This window comes from Caloenas nicobarica, chromosome 18, assembly GCF_036013445.1.
Source record: "Caloenas nicobarica isolate bCalNic1 chromosome 18, bCalNic1.hap1, whole genome shotgun sequence".
Taxonomy (NCBI): domain Eukaryota; kingdom Metazoa; phylum Chordata; class Aves; order Columbiformes; family Columbidae; genus Caloenas; species Caloenas nicobarica.
In genome coordinates, this window is record NC_088262.1 from 3,581,615 (window position 1) to 3,600,069 (window position 18,455).

Consider the following 18,455-nt stretch of genomic DNA (forward strand, 5'->3'; position numbering starts at 1 on the left):
TTAAAAGTTTTAAGTTTTTCTTCAATATTTAAAATGCAACAAAATCATTTTTAAGTAACTCAAGTTTATTTCAGGAGAAAATACTTTAAATTTGGTGTCTGTTACCTACAATAAGGATTGTGCTAAATGTTTTAGTCAAACAAAAAAGGTCTTACTTCTGGTTTCATGTCACAGTGTGTGTGTCCTGGCAAGGACGTGCCAGCTCCAGCAACAGAACCAGCGTGGCGTGGGGGAGACTCAGCTCTCAGCTGTTCCACTACGATCGCTTCACTAGAGCACGCGGACTCCTCTGTGCGGAGCTCAGTGTGATCTCAGCCTTGCTAAGAGGGCAGAAAGTAGTTTAAAAACTTCATTGGTGATCCTAAAAGTGCTGCAGAGATCCCAGATACTAGCAGCTATGCCTCTGTTGCGTCATAGTGACAGACCAGGTATTTTAGAGAAAAACAGTCGTGCACCATCTTCCTGTTCCAGCAGCTCTCGGATTCTCATCATCTCAGCCAGAGAGAGCTGCAGTGGTATTTACTGTGAGTCTTACAAGAAACGGCTTTTGCTATACTGGAAGGAAGCCATCTGAAGTCTAGATTTCAGTCTGTCTGCTTCTAGCTCTTGAAAGAAGGTGTCATCATCACTTTGCATTATTGCTGCTTGCAGCTGCTGTATTTCCTTTTCCATCCTTGATCTCAATTCTCTCTTTGTTTTCTGTAGCATCTGAAGGAAATAAGAGACGTTAGCCACAGCGCAGAAAAAGAAGAGACATCTACCCAAAATTAAAAATACATACTTGTGCTTGTGCTTTCTCTCTGGTTTGGATTTCTTGGCATTCTTGAGATAAAGCTTCTGCTAGCATGGAAAACTAAGCATAACATGTGTTTGAGTTGAAGCAGTTAAAGGCAGACTTCTAGTGTAAAAAAAAAATATGAACTTTGATGCAGATGAAGCTTTACCTGATCTTTGTAATAGTTCTCCATAGACTCCAACTCATTTTGATGCTCTCTCCTTTGCTCAGCACGCTTCTCCTGAGCGTATGCTCTCAGGTCCTTCAGCCTTTGCTTCTGAATTTCTAAGCCTTCTTCAAATAAGTTCTTAAATATCTGCCAGCAATTACAAAAGCAAACCTGAAACTTTCCCAGAAACTTTTAAGTCTACATTTGCATTTTTCAGCCGCTCTATCTCCTGATGGAACGGTGATCGCATGAAGATGGGCCATTGCCCATGAAAAAGTACAGTTAGGTATCCAGTAATGGTGGTACAGATACAGCTGAGCTGTATTTGTGTCACTCATTGATCTGAAATTCTGATAAAATAAATTTTTCATGTCCGTTTAGTCATATGACTAAGAAAGGGGCTAGAACAGCCAACATGTATTGCATTTTTAAAATCTCTTCGGACAACCTGACAATGCGAGCCAGAGTCTTTGAATGTGCACTGTGATTTACAGCCCACCCTGCATTCTGCTCTCTGACTTCAGGACCTCCATCCAGACTTCCAGCAGCAGGAAATCCAGCCTGCACTCAGGCTTTCCACATGTGCACAACCACACTTCCCAGCTACAGCGCAGCTTGAGGCAAACAGTTCTCAAATCGCTAATAGTGGATTATGCACTAAACTTGTAGTCTTTTATTTTAAAAAGTGCAGGAGGAGATACAGAATTCTCAATGTGTAGTAACTCTACTTGCTTTCCTTAGCTCTGTCCAGCCCTAATTAGAGATCGTATCTGACAAAAAGTCCCCTTTGTTTAAAAAACATAACTGAATAACAAAGCTGTTGTTTTGATCAGTTCCCTTAACTGAAGATTTAGATTGTTTTCTTTGCATAGGAACTATAGGAACAACTTCTTAATCTGTTTCTGAAAATTCATTTCCCCGATTTCTCATGTCACCAGCCCTGTTTTTCCATACTGATACTTCACCCTCTCTCCTCCTGAAGCATCTTCCCTTGTTTTACAGTGGTTTGCCCTGAACTGTATCAGTGTTTCCAAAGAAGGAACCTTTCCATCTGTGTCTTTGACTGACCAGCCATTTAACCCTGGCTCTTACGCTCTGGTTACTTCACTTGCCTTCTCTCCACTTGTACCATTATTTGAACTACTGGACTGTGGGCTCTCAGCACTAGGGTCCCAACAAAAAGAGAAGAATTCCACACTTGCAGAGCAAGACATCTCGTACTTACCCTTTCTTCCCGTGTCCTAGCCCGCATCATCTTGGCACGCAGCTGGACCCGGTAATCTTCATAATATTTCCTGGCTCGAGCAATTTGCTGGCGTTTCTCTCTCACTTTATTCTGAGCCCATTTCTGGTGGCAGATACGTTGCTTAAATTCTTGCTAAATGGAGAACAGTAGCTGTCAGACCACCAAGTATCCAACAGATCTTGCTGCAGGCAAAGCTCTGTTAATCATTGCTAAATAAATAGGGTCCTTTACGAAGGACTTTCTCCCTGCCCCAATTTGACACTGCACTTATGGTTTAAAGCTTTAGTCACCACTGATTTAGCAAAGCGGTGCCAGGAAGAGCACTATATAATTAAGGAGTCAGCATTGCCATGGTAGCTGGTGTTATTCGCAGCAACACCAGGAGCTTTAAGTTTCTCCTCCTTGCAAATTCTTAGAATTTGTTTGCACTTTTAAAGCAACAGTGCAGTGTAATAACAATATTCCATTCCCATGACCTCAGTAGCCACACAGCAAAGAGGTTACATGGCATTTGGGACCACAGCTACTCAAGAGGCATAAAATTGTCATAAGATTAAAAAGCCACTTTCATGGAACAGAAAATATGCATTCTAGCTAGCTCAACATGAAATTTTTCTATTATGTAACAAATTCTCTTCAAAGAACATACCAGTCTCTTGTTATGGGCTTGATCTTTTTTAATAATTGCAACAAGCAGCTCATATTTCTTCAGGGCTTGTTGAACCTGGAGGTTTAAGAAAAAGCTAATTATTTCCACCGTTCTGCAGGACAGGCAGTTGTGTGGGGGATTTTTAAACACTGCCCCTCTGCTATGTTTCGGTTTTTATGTTGAGAGTTACCATGTATAAGTTAATCAACTTTTGATCTCTCTCATAACCACCTTGTACTCTAAAAGACTGTTCAGAACTAGCACTTGAAACTACAAAATGCTTTTATAAAAAGCAATAGCAATCCTAGGCAATACTACATAAACTAGTATGAAAAATGAACATTATATTCAAGTGGCTGATAAGTTCAATCCGCATCTCAAGGTATGTACTTCCCTATTTAACTAACCAAGCTCAGATAGAAATCCTTTCATATTGTGCTTTAGTTGTGCATGTACCCTATGCTGCATAGAAAGGGTCAGGATGCTTTTATTATGCAATATAAACAGATGACTGCTAACTGTTCTGTCAGAGGTGCTATCCCTGCTGATACTTTGAAGGCATGAAGAAGAATGCTCACTTCATCTTGGAGTTTTGGTCTGGTTCTGCCAGAAGCTGCCTTAAGTTGTTCATTATGTGCAAGCTGCTGCCGCCACATTTTATTCATAGTATGGTGGGAAATATGCAGGTGGGGAAACTCTTCCAGTAGCTGAAATAGGAGGTCATCATCTCTTACTTTTGCTACAAGGTAAAGACAGATGTAAGCAATAAATTCCTGGAGCATACATTGGTGGTAAATTCTTCCAGATGGTGTCAGCCTAAGTTATGAAATATTTTACATTGAACACTATATACAACTTCCATGCTGTTGTTACAATGTCAAGCTAAACCCAGCAGGATGTAACATCACTGTCAGTGCAGCAGCAGATAAAGTAATGCCAAGGTTTTGTTAAGTTGGTCTGGTTTTTGTTTTGTTTTCCTGCTTAAGAATTGCTTTTACGGTTCAGGCATTATTCCTCTCCCACTACCACATCCAATTAAGACAGGTATCCGTTTCTTTCTTCAAATGGTTCTGACCATCACTAATCAGAGATTTCTTTATCTGTCTCTCTCCGTGGCCGCAGCAACTTAATGCTAATACAGCAGTAGTAGTGACAGATCCAGGTCAAGTAAACAAGTGGAAAACCAGCTCATTCCCATTACATCTTAAAAATAAGGCAGTGTACCTGAGCACAGTTCAGATATGTAGGGGATTATGCCTGCGCTTTGCATGTTGGCATCACTTGCTCAGCAAAACCCAGGGCAGGGTCTTGAGAGGAAGGTGATAGCAAAGGAAAGATCCTGCTCCACTACCTGTATGTGGCTCAGCACCAGCCCACTCAAGCTAAAGGCTCAATTTTAAATGATATATGCTCGGGGCGGGGGAGAAAGAAAGAAGACTGAGCTCAGACTATAGCGCAGCAAGCACAGCAGTAGCAGTAATGGAAACAAGCCTTGAAAATAATCCAGGGGATTTTAAGGAGGTAGCAAATGGGTCACGGTTTTGAATGTGCATTGATGGTTTACATTCACTTAAAGCACTATCTTCCATAACAAAAACCCAGATGTATAGAGGTCATAAAAAGGGGAAAATGCTACAGCTGACTGGTATATGTTGGACTGATGCCTTTATTCTTGGAGTTCAATACATGCTTTCAAAAAATGCCAGTTTTCCACCAAGTGTAGTTGCGCAGTTCTTACTTGGAGCTGCTTTCTTTGGCTTCACAGTCCCTCGTTTTGGAATCCACTGGCTGTATTTGGGATTCCGAGGTGTGGTTTTTCTAGAATAAACTTTCACTGGCTGAGGCATTTTTGGAGGTTCTTTAAAGATGTTTTCTTTGTATTCTTGTTCCTTAGGAGCAGATGTTAAACAGATGGAGAACAGGTATGAGAAGGGAAAGACTGATAGATCACATAGTTTGGATATCAGAGTTTAAATGTCTTTGAAACTTCAGAATGAGAATTTGGACATATTGCACCGGATTCTCTAGAAGGACAGAATTTACCAAATGCGGGTCAGGGTTCAAATAAAGGTTAAATCTCACTATTTCATAACCTCAGCTCTTTTGCAGATCTTCACATTACTGCAGCAGCCTATGGACTGCTGCTGCAAAGGTCAGGGAAAGGGCCAGCGTGGCCTGCAGTAGTATGACGGGGCTTTTCAGCTCAGGTTCTTTGCTGTTCCAGTAGTAAGAAAGAGCAAAACCCCCCCCATAACATTAGAGAATCATCCTTGCACAAACCCAACTTTTAGAGTAGTTAAAAAAGACTATATGTGCTGGTTTGACTCTGAAGTTCAGGGCAGGCTATGGAAGTTGTCTCCTTGCTCACTTGGCTTTAGTTCTTTAAATCTGTGTGTCTTGAAGTTACCACTTCATGTGAAAAGCATGGTGGTTGTTGCTGATAAGAACAGTTATTATTCTTAATACATACAAGTGCTGAAACTTCTAAAATTAGTTGTCTCTTGGTTCTACCTATCTCAGGAAAAGCTGTCCTTCTGTTTACTATTTTAGTAGTATACAGTGCTGGAACTATGACACTGGAAGTCACGGAGTTTTTGTACCACATACCCAGTGTCTGGACGGATCATCTAGACAAATTTAAACAAACAAAACAGAACCAACAATCACCGTAACGTATCACGTACCATTTCCTTGATGACTTTTCTGAGCTTGGAAACTCTAAGCCTCTCCCTAGCTTCATAAATTCTTAGTTCATCTTCATAAGCTTTAGCAACCATCTAGGAAATAAAAATACGAAGACTTTTCAGCGAAAATAATCAGTTCATATGATCACCTCACTTACTTTTTTGGCGTATGGGCCAAAGTAGCTGCTTCGACTTTAAACTCTGGTTTTTTTCAACATTTGGGGGTTAAGTCTTTTCCTCAGCAGTCTACAGATGTAACAGTACATAATTACTACAGTAGGCCAGATGCCTCCATGAAGAACATTCAGTTTTAATGCTTTTAGTACAAGCATTGGCAAGAATGACCAATAGGTCTAACCTAGAAATTACCTTTGTTTTTTTTTGTTCTTTCATCCCTTTCTTTTTGCAACTGGCTGTGTATTTTTCCTATTTGGCCTGTTCCATTACTGCAAAGTTGATCTTCCAACTCAGAAAAGAGTTGATGCTGAGATGAGGGTGAGGATGGAGAAAGGGATCGTGGCCTGCTCGGGTACCTTAGCTGTGGTGTGTCTGTAAGGAAAGGCAATTCATTGAGTATTGAACGTGAAACAGGAATGAAAAAACACCTCCAGACAAAATTAAGGAAAAAAAGCCCCCCAAAACCCATGCAGCATAAGAGGCAAAAAGTTTAGCACAAATTAAGTCACAAAAAGCTAAAGCCTTTGCCTTTAAAATTATCCCTGCCCAAATAACAAATTTGGGGGCTTATACAATAGCAAAGGTGCCAGGAGATGTTCAAGATGGCAAAGCAAAAAGCAGCAAAGACAACTGAAGGTAGGTCAAAGTGAGAGACTGTCTATATGCCAGGGTCACAAACAGCTCCCTCTTGCAATACAGTATTGTGCATGTGGATGAGATCAAGTTATATGATAGTTTTATAGCCCGCTGTACATATAGGGTGGTTATTTACTCATTGCCACCACCACACACACAGCACAATATGTCTGTGAGACACCCAGATGTACCTGCTGTGTTCAGCACAGAAGAATCTGCAGTGAAGTGTGTTGTGAACAGACCCTGAGTTTAGAATCACAGTCCAGTCAATGAGCTCGTATTCTGTCCCTTCCCCACGTTCTGTGCAGTTTTTTACTGCAGCTGCGTTTGCCTTGTATTTTTAGTGAAGGTTTACCACAGCTACTTCAGTGTTAAATGGGAACTTAATTGTAATTCTGTTACTCTTGCTCAGGTTTGGACCTAAGACAAAATATAGGTGAACTCACAATATAAAACTTCGTTCAATGTATCAGCTTTACAGGAGAAGGATTTTCTAAAATATATTAATTTCCATCCTAATATTAATACTTAACTGGCATAAGAATTGTTACCTCGCTCAGCTTTCCTTTGGCGATAATCCATGACGCTGTCGCTGTGCTGGGACAGGTTGTCTTCATCTGTCAGCTCTTCCTCTTTAGTGTGCCCCTCCAGAGCTCTCCTTAACATCTGTGGACAGATTGGGGCAGGTGGGGGTCAGGTTCAACAGTTAATTCAAAATTTAGAGCAGTCTAAAGTCAGGTGTTAGTTGCAGATTTGCTTTTCATCAATTTTAAATTTATATTCTTGTTCTCTCCACTATCATTCCTAACACAAGCGTGCTCAGATTCAACAAGGAATAGATTTCACTTACTAAATCTAGTTCGTTTAACCTGCGAGAGAGTTTTTCTGACACTTTATGAAGTTCTTGCTCAGATAGCTTTTCCTTTGTTGTTTTGTGGGAAAGAGACCCTTCGAGTGAATCTGTGGTAGAAATTTCATATCTGCTAAAAGAGAAAACAGATTTAATTTCTGTTCTAAAAACTTGATAAGCATTACCTCATGCAATTCCAGTTCACTTTTTGCACAAGCACATTTTTACAGTATTAAGTAGAAGCTGAGTGTGTAAATGTCTACAACTACATTTAAGAAAATGCCTATACATCAGGAGAAACAGGAGATCTTTCTGTTAAAATTAATCTTTCACTGGAAATTTCACTTTTCATGCAGCCAAGGAGGAACTGATCTTATTTTAGCAGGGGGCCGGGGGTGGGGAGGACATGGGTGGCCATGCATATTGAAGTGCTAGCTTGGCTCAGTACCAGAAAAAAAAGAAGAAAACCCAAAAAAACCCAAAAACCAAATTGCCTTTTCTTTCTAGGCAGATATTTAGATTCAGGTCTTGGAGCCTCTGTTGCTTGTTCAGCATGTAGTGAGAGTTTTTGATGTGAGGAGGAAGCAGATGTAGAAGTCCCATACACCCGAGGAACCTAGGAAAATGAGTAAATTAAGATTTTATTAAGACCATGTAAGTAGAGAGACCCTACAACAGCTTTTATAGGACAATCATCTCAAACCCTATGATTTTATATATATATATATATTTATATTTATTTATATAAAATAGTTTTATGTCCAGGTTCCTCACTGAAGATAGTATACTTTAGAGAATTAGATGTTTAAAGAAATAGACTAGCAAAAATACAGAAGATGAGGTCAAGCACCATCTACAGCTGTTTATCAGAGTCAGAAGAACAAGGTCTAGGTTAAGATATCTGAGTTTCCCCACATACTACCTCATTAGCCTGGGACTAATGCCAAGTAATGCAAGCAAGCTGAACCTCACTGAGCATGGACTAAGCTGCAATTCACAGCAAACTAAAAGAAAACGCTTATGTCCTTGTGCCATTTACTTACACTGGTTTAGTGCTGTTTGGTAACTTAACTGTTTGAACTGGGGTAGTTTGGGGTCGGCATGCATGTACGTGCAAATACACCAGTGGAAAATGAGTTTTAAACAGAGACAGTGTTTTAAATAGACAATGTAGAAGTAAAGGCTGTTGAAAGTATTGGAACAAAGGAAATCCGTGAGTACCTCTTGTGGTTACAGGAGGCAAAAAAGTGTTTTCCATAGCAAGGAACTCCCTACACAGGCATGTTTCTACAAGCACAGAAAGACATCTGCTAATCAATGTGTGGGTTGTGCGTTATTCAATTTTTGAAAAGCAAAGGACAATGCAAGGAAATGAAATAACATAGCCAGGCACTTCAGTGTTCTTTAGGAAGGGAGCAAAATCTGAATTTTATTGGAGTCTGAACAACACCAGAAAACCAAAATTCTTACTAATTTAGAGTACTGATACACTTCACAGAAAGGATATAACCGTACTCTTGTGTTTTATGGAACTTTGATTAAACCCAAGTTAACTAGTAACTGGCTGGTTATGATAAATTAGAACTCTACAGATACTGATACTTATACTTATTGGAGCAAACAACTCCCAGAAAGAACTGATGTGACTTACAAACTGTATATAGTCATAGGCTAACATAATTGGATCACTGACAAAAGCAAGTCAAAAGCAGGTTAGAAAAAAGCCCAGAGGTGCCAAAATATATCAGGAGAATTTAGGGGAAATAAAAAAATATTTATTGAACTTCCACAAATAAGGTAAAGATGAAACATCTACCTTTGCCTCATTGTCCTCAGCATCAGTTGATACCACCTGGTCTCCCACTGCGGGAGCAGAAGACAGATAAGTGTTAGTTGACAGTATAGACTGCACTGTGCCTACTAATGGGGAAACAAGTATAAAAAGATGTGATCCATGGCCTTTTTAATTATTAATTCAAAGAGAACAGAATGACAAGGCAACTGTGCTTACACAGTTGTGACATTCATTTTGGTAATTTCTCGAGTTCTGAATGTTCAGTGTCATGGGAATGCCATGGAAACTCGAAAGGTAAGCAGTGTTTCCCAGGCAACAGAGAAAATAAGCATTGAAAACCAGCTCCTATACCTTTTCTACAATAGTAGTTAATGGGTTTTTCCTAGAGTTGAAACTGGCTTGTTTGGTCCATGTTTCTCTGCTCAGAATAAGCTCAGCCATGGGAGTTATCTGCTAGAAGAGATTTCTGTAGTATAGACACATTGTAACTGGATTAACTAAGAGAGCAGATGAACTGGGGACACAGATTATTTCTCTCCAGCACAGTAAACAGCTTGAAAGTAACCTATTTTTGTTTCTCTGTAAAACAGGGGTAAAAATATAAACTCGTGGCTGAACTAAAATAAAAAAATGCACTAGTAGTTTCAAAACTATGTTTCTTGCAGTACCAATAAAAATAAATGCAACATTTGACACCTAAGAGTTACCCTATAGGAAGTGAAATTCTCTCTCACCAGGGATTTTCCTTGATAGAGGAAGACTACCAGAAACATCTTCAGATTTTTGAGTAAGTGACTTTTCAAGCTGAAATAAAAAGCAACATGTTTTCTATAAATTCACAGGAGAGTGTTGGCAGGAAGGTCATACATTAGGTTTGCCTGCAAATGGAAATCAATGCTGATTTTATACATAAAAATACTCTATAATTATTTTGTTTACTATACTGTAACTGTGCAGTTATGTTGATTATAGAGATGGGTATATATGTGTATAAAATAAATGCATTCCTCAAACGCATCCCTTCTTCTCTGGACACTCAGGGAAGAATGAATCCACAATTCAAAATTCTTTGAACTGAAGATAAAATCTGACACATTCAGAAGTGTTCTTCAGAGACCAACTACTCCCATTCTGCAAGTATACTAGGAGGTTTTAAAATGAAAGCAGTATTGATCGCTGGGGGAAAAAAAAAGAATAAATAAGGTAGGCTAGGTTTTTACTTACAGGAGGGATTTTCACTCCTTGACTGTCAGCCGAAGATTCTGACTGGCTGTCTGAGCGCTGATACTCTCTCCATCCAGGATAACGAGGTCTGGCTTCCGAAGGCTGAAACGGGTGAAGCAAAGGGATGGCTTGCTGGATGGGCTCCCTGAGTTTTGTAGCACTGGCACCCACAATCTTTTCCTGAGGTTCAGTAGTATGAACAGACTCCATTGATCCTGAAGAGACAAATAAGAAAAACTTGCAGTTTATCTGTGAAAGCAGAATGTTAGTTTTGTATATTCTCCATACATCTTAGATGGAAGTATCTAAATATCTCATGTTAACTGCCATCTTTGCTGGATTGCACAGAATAGTCCTGTAACATTTTTATGCCTTACAATGTTACTTTTCCTCTGTTTACAGAGATACACAGCGCACTCCCTCTGTCTCACTACTTTTTTAAAAGCACCAAGTTTTTCATGACCGCATATATGTATGTATATAAATGTACATGAATACGCTGCTGCCATAGTGCATGGGTGTAGCTTTGTGAATACACAGTAAGTAGCTAACCAGGTAGGTTAGAGATCAGAAGAATGAATACTCACCATCTTCCTTTTCCTTTACAATGGCCCTTCCAGAGAAGTGTCTAAGTAAGGTTGCAATAGGCTCTGAGCTTTTAGATTCTTCCATCTCCTTGTCCTTTTCTGTTGGTAACAGTTCAGGCAACTGGAATTCTAGAAGTGGTGTTTGAAAAAGATTTAATTAAGAACCATATTGGGTATGTTCATAACTTGGTGTTCGCAATCTGTACTATCATCAAAATAGGTCTGTTAAATTCCTACTTGTAATTCTAGTCAATACAAATTTGATAATTCTTAACGTTTCTTTATGCCTCTTGTTGGAGAGATTAATAACCAATAATATGAATATTCTTATAGGAAAATGGGAAATAGGAATGGACTCCACATAAGTAGTCTGCACATTATTTGTTCCAGAGCCACCTATAGTATTTTTAAGCGGCATACACTCCTATAAGAATGAACTTACTAGTCTTTTTACAGTCTCAAGTAATGCTTCTTACACTGCAATAAATGCAATAAATTAAAGGCTTCAGAAATCTCTTATTCTACAGAAGAAAATCAAAGAAAACCTTTCTAGGGAGAACTGAATTAGAAGTCAAACAACAAACCTTTATCCAAATAACGTAGCTCGGGAGTCATGAAAATAGTGTCTGGAATACTTAAAGAAATGTACTGGAGCAAGATCAACTACGGGTACGTTTGCTTATTGCAGGTTGTGTTTTTGGGGATGTGGAGGTTTTTTGTAAAATAAGAGTTTAAAACAAAGTATTTGCCTGAAAGAAATAACTTTTAAAAAAGAAAACACCAAAGAAAAGCCTAAAAATATTACTACAGAGTAGTCTTATTTTTTTTTTTTCACCCAAACTCACCTTCCTTTCTTTTGGAAAATGAGTAAGCAGTATCTCCAAGTCTAATTAATTCACTGGTGGATTCTGATCCATCTACATCAGAAGATGGAACAAAAAAATCTGACTGGGACCTAAGAGGAACACAAAGCTGTTAAATATTTACTCTAAAAATCTTTGTCCCTTCAGCCCACAAGATGGAGCTGCAGAAAAGCGGCAAATCCAGGCAGCTGCTGTTCCACTGTAGGATGCAAGAGCCCAGCTTCTGCCAAACAAACCGACATCGATGTCATGAAGAGAAATTGAATGCAGTTTAACTAAAATACAGTAAGTTAAAACTGAGACGGGGTTTTTAACTTATTTCCATCCACATGTAATGTAAACTTAAGGGAAACAAAATGCCATCAGCATTCTCAAGAGCAAAAAAGTTCTGGATCTAATTTTAGCCTTCTTGCTGTCTGACTAAAGGAGAAAGTACCTCACATTCCATTTGACGTATGTAATCAGTATGTTTCCTATTTGCATACTATAAAAACCCTACTAGTTTCTCTACAGATACTGACTGACTATCTTCTTGTGTATGTCAATGCAAATATCTAGACTTGTTCTTACCCTTCAACTGATGAGAATATTGCAGGTTGTATAAGTTGACCAGTATTGCTTTCCGGCTGCTGTTGAGATGCAATTGGAATTTCATTATTGGATAGCACACCTGCGTCATCTGTTAAAAATCAAGAGGCAATTATTTTCAGAAGAACTACTTCTACCTATTAACTAATAGGTATTACTGCCAAGATCATCATAACACTAAGTGTAACAAAAAATTATAATGATGATATTGAAAATTATGACATGTAATGCCCCCCTTGGAGGGGAAACAACTTTTATGGTAAGTTTTGAAAAGTGATACAACTATTAATTTTATATACCCTGTTGCTTCAACCATAAATTACCCATTTCTTCTTCCTCAAAAGAATTAAATCCTGTACTTATAACTAGAAAACTGGAGGCATTAACACCTACTGGGTGTTCATTCACAAGAATGAAGCAGAAAGATTATGTTCTCCAATTCTTGCCTTTTAACAAGTTTTTGGGAAAAATAAATTATCTATTTTATTGTTGTTTATTAAAATAAGGAATGTACACAGTCTGGCCACTGAAATTTCCTCCCCTCGTGGTCAGTTTCAGTCTTTCTCCTCTTCTGCACTGTCAAGGTCATAAATAAGACAAAACCACCAAATAAATCCTTGCTACGCTGGAAACATCTTGAGTATCCCAAAATGAGGTTTCACAAAGCTTATGTATTCCAATGGATATCATTCCCTATAGCTGCTAGTGAGGAAAACAGCAAAGAAAGAGTTTTTTACCTATTATGGGAGCTGTATTCCATCCCTGAACACCAAGAACTATGGTCATGAGAACCTAACAAAGCCCTCAGCAAGCCAACTTGATAGCAGACAAACTGAAAACGTAACTTATCCATAATATAGTAATACCAGAACATAAGACCTTCAACTAGGACATCTGCCTACTCACCTCCATTCTGAGAAGATTCACTGGCTTCTTCTGTAAGATACTCTAACAAACCATCGAATATTTCAAGGAGGTTTCTGATAGATTCCCTTTCTCCTTTCACAATGTTCTCACCTTAAGAGAAGGTACTGCCACATATTAATAATTAGTACTTCACAGAAGAAAAAGTCTCAAAAGCAGGAGTTTTCTGGAGAAGAGTGCTTGGAAATTCTTGTGGAGGTGTCAGCTCAGAAGACAACTGGTCACTCATTTACGGCTACATACATAAGCTTAAGGTATCTTAAAAGTTTCCTAAAGTTGCATATTTTCAGTTCTAATAATTGCAAGTTCAATTTATCAATTTAATATTTTCTTATACATCCTAGCTACAGCATGAACCAAGTCTATGGACCAGCAGGCAGAATTACAAATACCAGCCATACGGTACAGGTACCAAATCAGAAAGAGATACTTCCTATCAAGCAAGCAGTTTTCATTCTGTGCAGTCTATTTTATGCAAGACTACATGTACAAATACTCAATTAAAGCTATTATCTGTGTACAAAAAAAAGAAAAAAGACCTTTCATGTAAGTATGAAAGTTTGCTTTACAATATATGGTTCTTATAAAACGTTTAAATCAAACCACACAGCTATTCAGCTGGTGTTTGTCTACATTAAAGTGAGTGCTTACCAGTGATATGCGACAAGCTGACCTGCAAATAGTCCAATGCCAAGGAATCTATTACTGCTTGTACATTATGTGCATCATCCTCTTGGCTTCTCGGAGTAGCTATGAAATCTATTCAAAATAAATAATAGATTTTAGGCTATCTAAATGGATAGCTTGTTGCAGATGTTTTGACTAAACTGCTTTAACTTTCACTTACAAGTTAGTATTTTCTCAATATCTTGTGTGCTTGGTGAAAAGCCCAAATATCATACGGTCATATGAAATCTTTTATAAACACTGAGTACAAACTTAGAACACCCCCTGGAAGATGTGAGGATTCCATCAGCTGAAGGATTAAATTTAAGAATAGAGACTACTAAAGGATTTTTCCTCCTTTGCTCCCAGCACACACGTCTAGTTCAGATTGTCAAACTGGAATCGCAGTTTGTGTTAAGGTCTCTTCTTCCCCTGCAAGTGACTAGTTGGACTGCAATGTATTCCACTTAATTTAGAACAACATTATTTTTAGTTCCGGACTTATATTTAACAGGACTTCTACCTCCAATAGCTGCCAGTTACCTCGGTGCTATTAAAATCTTCTGTGAGTCTTGACATTTCCCAAGCGCAGCAGTTTACCATGAAGCAAGCAAATTTGGAATTGTATAGCCCTTGCTTATTGTTGTCACTGAAGTCAAATGGACTTTCCTTAAATCAGTTAAATCACATTTTAGCTCTTAGCAGACTAAAAGTTTTAAGCATTTTATGAGAACAGGTTTCAGTATTAACACTTTTTTTAAGAGAAATGAGCCAATTCACACCCTTCAAAGGTATTGTGCCTGTGTATGGCTCTCAAGGCCTAATTTAAAAATAATAGAAAAAGAAAGAAATAGAAATAGTTTTGCTCTTGCTGTACTAGTGAACTCCCCTCTTTGCTGCCATTCATAGCGGCCAAAGAACAAAATGGCCAATACTACTTAAATCTTCTTAAAGAATGACAATCGTGTGTTTGTCTTCGGAAAGATAGAAATACTTTAAAAACCCCACATCTCTAATAAGTTTTGCAAACTGGAATTTGCTCATTACAAAATATACAGAGACAAAAAAAAAAAAAAGGCATGTTTAGAAATTATTGTTCCCACCTGGTACTTTTTCTCCTAAGATTGACTCATAAAGACAAACAAACACATCAGCACCACATTCTGAGAGACGCTTTATGTGCTGGTTTATGTGACAACTCCTTAAAAGATCGTTGGCAACATCAACCCAATCTATTAAGAGGTAAAACATATTAACATCAGAACTGAAAGACAGAAATTAATACATGGTTAGTTACAGTGAAATATAGAACCTGTTTAAGTGTCTTTGACTCCACCAGAAGTGGTGGATCCCAGTCATGCCTCCCCAGTCATACAAAATATTGAACGTGTTGAATGTTTTCTGCTCCACACTCTGTTTATTCAGATGGACACATGGAGAGCGAGGAATGATACAAACCACTGTCTTGTTCACATACACAGCACGTAGACCTGAGAGCTGAAGGCTGCTGAGGTGCCACAGGCTGGGCACATTACCTTTTTTCTTCCACATAACGGAAAGCAAATTTTGGTCTGGCCACATAGCCAGGAATTCCGAACCTTGAAGGATTTAATGAAGTAAGCTTTGATATGTCTTTTATCAAGAATCAGAAAGGATGTATGCTTTTTTGAAAAGCATGAGCTTCTCTCGTAAAAGCCCAGTTTCCCTAATACTCTCAGGCAACGACAATGCTGCTAATGTAAGCATTCTTCATTAAAACTAAATTCAAGGGCTACTTTTATTAGTTCACTGTTTAGGGATCACAAGAACATGGAGCTGGTCTCACCAACTTCACGCTACGTTGAGCACAATGAGATATGTGCATAAACAGCCTGGTTTTCCCAGAATTTTGAATCACAAATCCAAAGTGCTTTGAAGTACACGTATCCTCTACAGCGTTCCACGTCACCCAGTTCAAATATCAACTTGGAAGAAAAAAAGTCTTCACCTCTGTTAGCCTGTGATCTCCAAAGGCTGCATTTTCCCCCTACATGTTGCTTTTGTGGACAAAACGGTATTTTAACATGTATTATTGAGGACTTTAAATTACTGAGAAGGGCAAAGTTACATTTGGAAGGAAAAAAACCCAATTACTACAAAGGCAACTAATTTGTACAAGTTTTACTCGTCTGTACACAAGGAGTATTACTTTTCCACTGCTTTACTCTTCACTTCCAGAAATCACTTTACCCTAACATGTTAATAATTTCAGGTGCATGAAAGGTTAAAGCAGAATCTCCTACACTTCACACTGATGTCTCAGAATAACTTCAGCTGCTGTTCACCTCCAGCTGTATTAATTTAAAAGTGTCACCGAGGGGGATAAGACAAGAGAGGGGGGAGGTTACCATAAAGAGCCTAAAAAGCCACAAGAAAAAGGCATATTTAAAGAAAGGCACGTCTGAACAAAACGGACAGTGTTCGGGATGCGAGCAGCAGGTGGGCGACGAGAGAAGAGGCCGCTCTCGCCCCTGCCTCCCTGCGGGCTGGCTGCCCCTCTGGGCCTCGCACCCGCCCCACCGATCGTGCCCCGGTGGCGGGCACCGAACACATTCACAATGCAGAGGCGCCGGCGGCCGGGAGCCCAGCGATCTGGTCGGGAGCCCCGGCCGCCCCTACCTCTCTCCTCCGCGCTGCCCATGGCGCGGCGCCTCACGCACCAACGGCCGCCGGGAACCGCCCCCCCGGGGAATTCAAATAGACCTTCCCGGCGTCCTCCGCGCCGATTAGGCAGGCGAGGGGTGCCCGCCTTCCCCCCCGCCGGGCGTTGTTTTCTTCAAGCGGGTTGTGGAAGAGCCGGTCGTCATGGAAACGGGGCGGGGGGGGGAAGAGCCTGTACCGCACAGCCACGCCGCAGCGTGGGTCACGTGGCCTTCCCCTCCCCCGCTTCCTGGTGCAGGCACCGCGCCTCTGTCACGTGACGGGGGCGCCTCGGTGTGGGCGCCGCGGCCCCCCCGCAATCCCCTCACCACTCCCCCCCAAACCGGGCCGGGCCGCCCTGCCCGCCTGGAGCCGCCTCCCTGTGCCCCGGGCCCTGTGGGCTGAGCTGCCCCGGGCAGGATGGCGGGCTGGCCGGGGAGCGGTTCCGCTGCTGAGGGCGGTTGGCGGCACAAAATGGCGGCCGGTGAGGCGCGGGGGTTTCCCGCGCTGGGTCCGCCCTCCTCAGCCTCCCAGCGTGGCGGTTGTTGGCGTTTGCACAGGCGAAGTGAGGTTGGCCTCAGGCAGGCGGGTGGAGCGGGGGAAAGTTCTAGCGCTTGACCTTGCGGGCCTGGCGTGTTTGCTGACAGGCGGAGAAGGCGTTTACATGGAAGGGGTTAATGTGCAGATGGAGAGTTGGTGTTACATGGGCAGGTGATGGAGGTTTGCTTGGGAAATATGGGTGACCTGATGGCTTTTGTGTGTGACAGGACTGTTGTAACCTGTATTAAAAATAAGATTTACAAGCTTTCATCTAATGAAATTTACTATTAGCTGCTAGCATACACATTTTTGGAGACATTGGGTGGGGAAAGTGTATTCTCGTCCTTACGAGCAACAGCATTCCACGCTCCTTAGGAATTCTGGAATTTCCACATTGCGTCAAGTCGCGCAAAACTAGAAATAATGATGCTCGTTATCCTTAAACTCCTGGAGTGTGACAGAAGCAGCTGAGATCCCAATTACGACTGTAAGAACAATGACCAGCAGCAAGTAAACATCAGCGACAAAGTGAGCTCTAACAGTAATTTGTAGATCAATAATTCAAATGCACACGCTGCTTAAACCAACCAGCTTTTGTGTATATAAGCAAATGCATATCAGTACAATCAAAATGAAAACTAGAACCTAGATTTCAATCTGGTATATGCACAGCTCTGCAAAGCTGCGTTCATTTGTTTCGTGTATGTTGGCTCAAAGTAAGAAGAGAGCTCAGGAAAATCAGTGATGTTTAACTTGAAGGGTGGAACACAAAACGAGGAAGTTGTTTTAAAGAGGAAATCAAAAGGAGTTACTTGCAGACTAAATGAGTGCAGGCGAAACAAGAGACGAGGTTTTGTGTTTGTTTAGTCTTTTCAATTCTTTAAAACCTTAGCAAGGTTAAACACCGCAGTAACAGGAAACACTGAGATATATACAAACAAACAAAATTCAAAATAAGCTGCATTAAGCTAAATGTAATAGGCAGGTACAAGAAAAGGTGGGACAATTTGCTGTTTTCACAGCCTTTGCAAAATGCCTTTTTCAGACTCATTAGAAACGAGAAGTCTACTGAGTCAGTAGGTAGATGGTGTCAAAAGGAGTATTTTTGGAGAAAAAAATCTATAACAAGCTATATTAAATTACTAACTCCTACTGAAAAAAAAAAACCAGGGAGGATCCCCTATTAGAAATTCACAGGAGATGGTATTAAGGAACCTAGTCAAATTGAAGTGCTACTAAAAGAACAAATTAGTAAGAAAAAGTGATGGATCAAGGTGGTATTTCAAATTGCTGAGAGAGGAACAGCTGTGGCTATTCAGAAACAAAGATAAGCCTAACTTAGGTGTTACTTTTGAAGAAGAGATCATGGAAACATCGAGTACTATTCTTTGAAAGCTTTCCTC

At 40.2% G+C, this 18,455-nt stretch overlaps 1 protein-coding gene across 1 annotated transcript; it reads right to left on the reverse strand.

Annotated features, from left to right (window-relative positions):
- Positions 1-13: 13 nt before the first annotated feature.
- CEP95 (centrosomal protein 95) lies at positions 14-16,700 on the reverse strand. The gene is given in 22 exon segments (XM_065648184.1): positions 14-708; positions 782-853; positions 945-1,091; positions 2,170-2,322; positions 2,840-2,914; positions 3,418-3,578; positions 4,578-4,728; positions 5,524-5,616; positions 5,882-6,072; positions 6,888-7,002; positions 7,187-7,316; positions 7,681-7,802; positions 9,003-9,049; positions 9,716-9,785; positions 10,206-10,420; positions 10,793-10,921; positions 11,638-11,747; positions 12,226-12,334; positions 13,150-13,260; positions 13,819-13,926; positions 14,937-15,065; positions 16,492-16,700. Coding segments are annotated over 22 exon segments (2,637 nt in total). The 5' UTR covers positions 16,514-16,700; the 3' UTR covers positions 14-531.
- Positions 16,701-18,455: the final 1,755 nt, after the last annotated feature.